General features: G+C 46.5%; 1 protein-coding gene across 1 annotated transcript in view; it reads right to left on the bottom strand.

The window, feature by feature from the left end:
* Kif13a (kinesin family member 13A) overlaps positions 1–4,360 on the bottom strand; it is a 201,125-nt gene that overhangs the window by 42,956 nt on the left and 153,809 nt on the right. The window contains exons 20-22 of the mRNA XM_023712054.1: positions 3,418–3,558; positions 2,766–2,915; positions 186–347 (exon numbers count right to left, since the gene is read on the bottom strand). Coding sequence (XP_023567822.1) covers positions 186–347; positions 2,766–2,915; positions 3,418–3,558 — 453 coding nt within the window. The remainder of the gene's footprint in view (positions 1–185; positions 348–2,765; positions 2,916–3,417; positions 3,559–4,360) is intronic.

Genomic DNA, 4,360 nt, shown 5'->3' with positions numbered 1-4,360 from the left:
TCAAATTTTATGCAACTGTCCGAGGAAGTGCTATCCATAGTTCTATTGGCAGACAATTCAATTTTTACTATGCTGGATGGAAAAATTCTCATAATTGCAGATTTAGAAGAAGGGAAGAAGAAGGCTGAAGAAGGCTGTTGCATGAAGAAGGCTGCTGACAGGAAGAGCCTTGTCTATCCTCTCACCCTGCAAGTCAGCTTTTTGACTCGGTGAATGCTCTCTCCGCTGCTGTCCACGACTTCCAGGCTCCCACTTTCACTAGAGTTCTCTGAGGAGTCATCCTCTACCACACGCTCGGGGACAGTTCCAGTCACACGCATCACTTCTACGTGGAGGCGGCCTGCAACCTGGGTCAAGGAATGCAACACCTGGGAGTTAAAAGGCATCCCCCAGGTGGCTAAGCTGGGACACATGTGCACTCTACAGCTGCGCGAGGAGCCCTTCAAGGCTACCGCTGTCACTCTAGGCACAGGAGACCTGTGGCTCCCATAGCGCAGCCCTGATCTGACACCGTCCTGCTTGCTCTGCCTACACTTGCCTCCTGCCAAGGACCCTTCCTTGGTCTTATCCTTCTGCTTCAGGAGAGACCAGGGAGCTGTCACATGCCTCTGGGACACATCTATTTTCTGCATCTGGTTACATACTCATACTTGTGCTCATGTGACCACATGCCTCATTAACTTATTTACTTGATCAGTCCTGTGGCTTTATGAGACACCAAGATAAAGACACAGGCAGTGCCTCAGGGAACTTGTGGTTAGGTGGGGAAAAGAAGTCAAACCACAGAAACACATGTAAACAAACTAGTTGCTCAAACACATCCTGGGAGCAGGATGAAGAACACCAGATGCGTTCCAGGAAGTACAATGTGAGCAAAGCCACACAGATGTGAAGAAACAGTTCTTGTAAAGGTAATTTTGTTAAAAGGCTGTAAGTTCCCCACTACCTGGCAGCTCTGGACAGAGGCCAGCTCAACAGTATTCCTCCTGCAGCTTGCACAGAACTGAATTACGAGCACAAGGATTACCCTGAAATCTGTGGGATATGCTTATGGCATTTAAACCGGCTGAGTTCTTTTTCCTATCTCAGTTCAAGGCAGCCGTGACAGCTGCTGTGAAGGTGACACGTGTTCTGGTAGTGTCGCTGTCATTCTACATGGTGGAGGGCATTTCTGAAGGTAGCTCAGACCCAACTAGTACACAGTGATTGCCACTGGCGCTGACCACCTGAGAGAGATCAGCTGATGCTATTTGATAAGTGAGACAAATAAGGAAGCTCTGAGTATGGGGGAGAAATAAGGTAGCCAGCCAGCAGGGAGTGGGTCAGGTGCTTTCTTTAGTATGTTTTGGGACTCAAATATACTTTCAATATAATTTCAGGGAGATTCACATGATACCCAAGCAGCTTACCTTAGACCCCAGTTTAAGACTTGGGCAAGGTTCTAAGTCAATCAATTTCGTTGTCATATGAATTATACACTTTTTTTTTCTTTTATTTTTTTATACTTTCATAACATGGGAAAAAAACAGTGCTGGCCGCTGGTCTAGAGCAGAGCATCTTCGGGAGGCATCAAGGAGGCCTCAGGCTATGCGCTGCCTGCTGCGCGCGGGCCACTCGGCCTGCTTTCCACTTTCCCTTGGGGGAGAGCAGCATCTTATTCCTTCTCTGTTCTAAGAATCACAAGAAGGGACTTGGTAGTTCAAGTTTACATGTTATACCAGGTAACATAGGAAGAAAAGATATTAATTAAAAATGAAGTCAGCCAACAACACTGGTGAAATTGCTTTAAAAAATGTGAATTTTGCCAAGTGTGGCAGCACACACCTGTCATCCCAGCAGGCAAAAGGCCACGGCAGGAGGACTATTGTGAGTTCAAGGCCTGGGCTACATGACACCCTGTCTCAAAAAGGAAAAAAGAAGTTGGAACTTTAACATTTTCCTACCTAAGGCCAATACATTTAAATACATGAAATGTGAGAGCTTAGAAGGGCAGTAACAAAGGGCTATATAAGCCTGTTTTCTTTCTTTCTTTCTTTTTGTATTTTAAGAAAGGGTCTACCGGGTGTTCAGGATCTCACTACTAGGTCTGACTCATAGTGATCTGCCTGTTTACAGCCTCCTAAGAGCTGGGATTACAGGCGCGTGGCACCACGTCCAGTCTCAACTGCTGTCTCAGCATGTCCTGGGGGAGCGAAGCCGGCACAGCAGGCCTGGGGATTGAACCCCCGGCCCCTGCTTCTGCTTACAGGTGCTTTAATCCTCTGAGCTATTTGGCTGGCCCAGAAGCCTGTTTTCTTGACCACTTTGGATTTAAAAATAATCCTCCCAAGTTATATCTTGTAAAGATCACTGTAAGCCTAGGAAAAAGCTATCAGCAAAGAGCAAGATTCCCCGTGAGAAGAGAAATTAATGCAGCCCACAGAGCTGAATTTGGCTTTTAATAGGCTCTAATTTGATTAAACAAAGAAAAAACTTGTAAACAACTAATATAAAAATATGTTATAATTATCTTTTAAGACTATGACTGAACCTGTTTCTAATGCCTGTTCTTAATAAGACAGAATGCAGGGGCTGGGGAGATGGCTCAGTAGAATAAGCACTTGCCTAGCAAGCGCCAGGGCCTGAGTTCAATTCCCAGTTCCACTAAACAAAAAAAAGAAGGAAAAGATAGAATGCAGATTACTGACCATTCACCCTAGTTCCTTGATTTGTCCTAAGACAGCCTTAAAAAATTCAAACCTTCACTCTGAGGCTGGTGCCCTTACCTCCCCCTGCTGGCTGATGATGGGCACTGCATACTGCAGCTTCACATCACAGAAGAGGCATTCCAGGAACACGTTGGCCACGCCGATCAGGTTGTGATTCTCTTGTGCTTCATAAAAAGGGTCACCGCGTTTCCCATACAGTCTCTTTGCCTGAAGGGCAGGAGGAGGCGATGGGTGAGTAACATATCGCACCATCTACAGCCTCCTCCTCGACACCCCTGGGCCTCATCTCTCACCTTCTTGGGCAGGACTTCGCACTATTACTAAGGCCCAAGAAACTGACCGTGCACCTAAAATTATGCTGTGAAATCTACCCGGTCACCACCACAGGTGGGTAGCATGGACATGCTGGTGACTGGCTGGCTTGGATCCAGCCCAAACCACTTCTCAAGATGCTGACAAAACCGTGTGTAAATTTACTTTGTTCCATTTCACTGCACTTGAACTGTTGTGAAAATAAAGCTAAGGAAGACACTGCTGTACATCCTCTTTATTCCGCTCCATCTGTGGCAGCATGTGCTCACTACAGATCCAAGACAGCACTCCTCAGGATCAATTCATTTTCACTGGTGCTTGTGCGTGTATATAAGTTTAGGTCATCTGCACTCTGTGCTTTTAGCATAACCACACCCCCGTGCTCTGTCTCTTTTACCTCAGGAATTTTCTCTTTCCATTCCTGATAAAGGTCTCTCATATCAATCAATTTATTCTCCAGCTTCTCAATGGTCCAGACTTGGGTGCTCTTCCCTTTCCTCCTCACTTGAATAGCTGGCTCACTCACGATTAAGCCTCTCTGCAGAATGAAGAAATTCAAAGGATGTGGAAGTCATAACTTCTATGTTTGGTTGCTACGCATACACACAGCAGTAAGTTTACAAAACCATACACAGAGAAGACCCAGGGCCGCTGGATCCTGAATAGACCCAGAGCGCAGGTCCCACGTTGTGAGTGAGACTGCCCGGGGGGGCCGCTGGATCCTGAATAGACCCAGAGCGCAGGCCTGGCAAGTGAGTGAGACCGCCTGGGGCCTGCGGATCCTGAATAGACCCAGAGCACAGGCCAGGTGTGTGAATGAGACCGCCTGGGGCCCACGGGATCCTCATTCAACCCAGAGTGCAGGCTCAGCAAGGAACCCTTCAGCAGAACTCCCTGCAAAGAGGCTAGAGGCATGACCCACCCAGGTGATTCAGGAGCAGAACATCTTGCCACAGTGACCCAAAGGGCTCAAATCTAACGGCTGCAACAGAAAGAAGTGGAGGACAGTAGCCAGATCCAAGCAACACCCACCTGGAAGAATCTGAACTTCGTAGATCTAGACCTGGTGCTAAGGTAATAACTCTATCTAAGCTCTACACCAAAGGTCAGAAGACAGGTATACAAAATGACAAAGAGAAGGAACAAAATGCAGTCTCAGGCCCCGAGTACACCCAGTACAAATGCAAAAGACACTAGCATAGAGGAAACTGGAAATCACACACCAGATATCTCTGAAAGCATTGGAAGTAAAGAAACAACTACAGAAAGATATAAAAGAAATCAGATCAGAAATAATTTCTGAACTAAAAAATTTAGTGATAACTATAATCAAAGAGGTA

This window comes from Octodon degus, unplaced genomic scaffold, assembly GCF_000260255.1.
Source record: "Octodon degus isolate 3935 unplaced genomic scaffold, OctDeg1.0 scaffold00023, whole genome shotgun sequence".
NCBI classification, from domain to species: domain Eukaryota; kingdom Metazoa; phylum Chordata; class Mammalia; order Rodentia; family Octodontidae; genus Octodon; species Octodon degus.
Note: the sequence above shows the minus strand (reverse complement) of the source record. Positions and strands in the feature narration are given on the sequence as shown.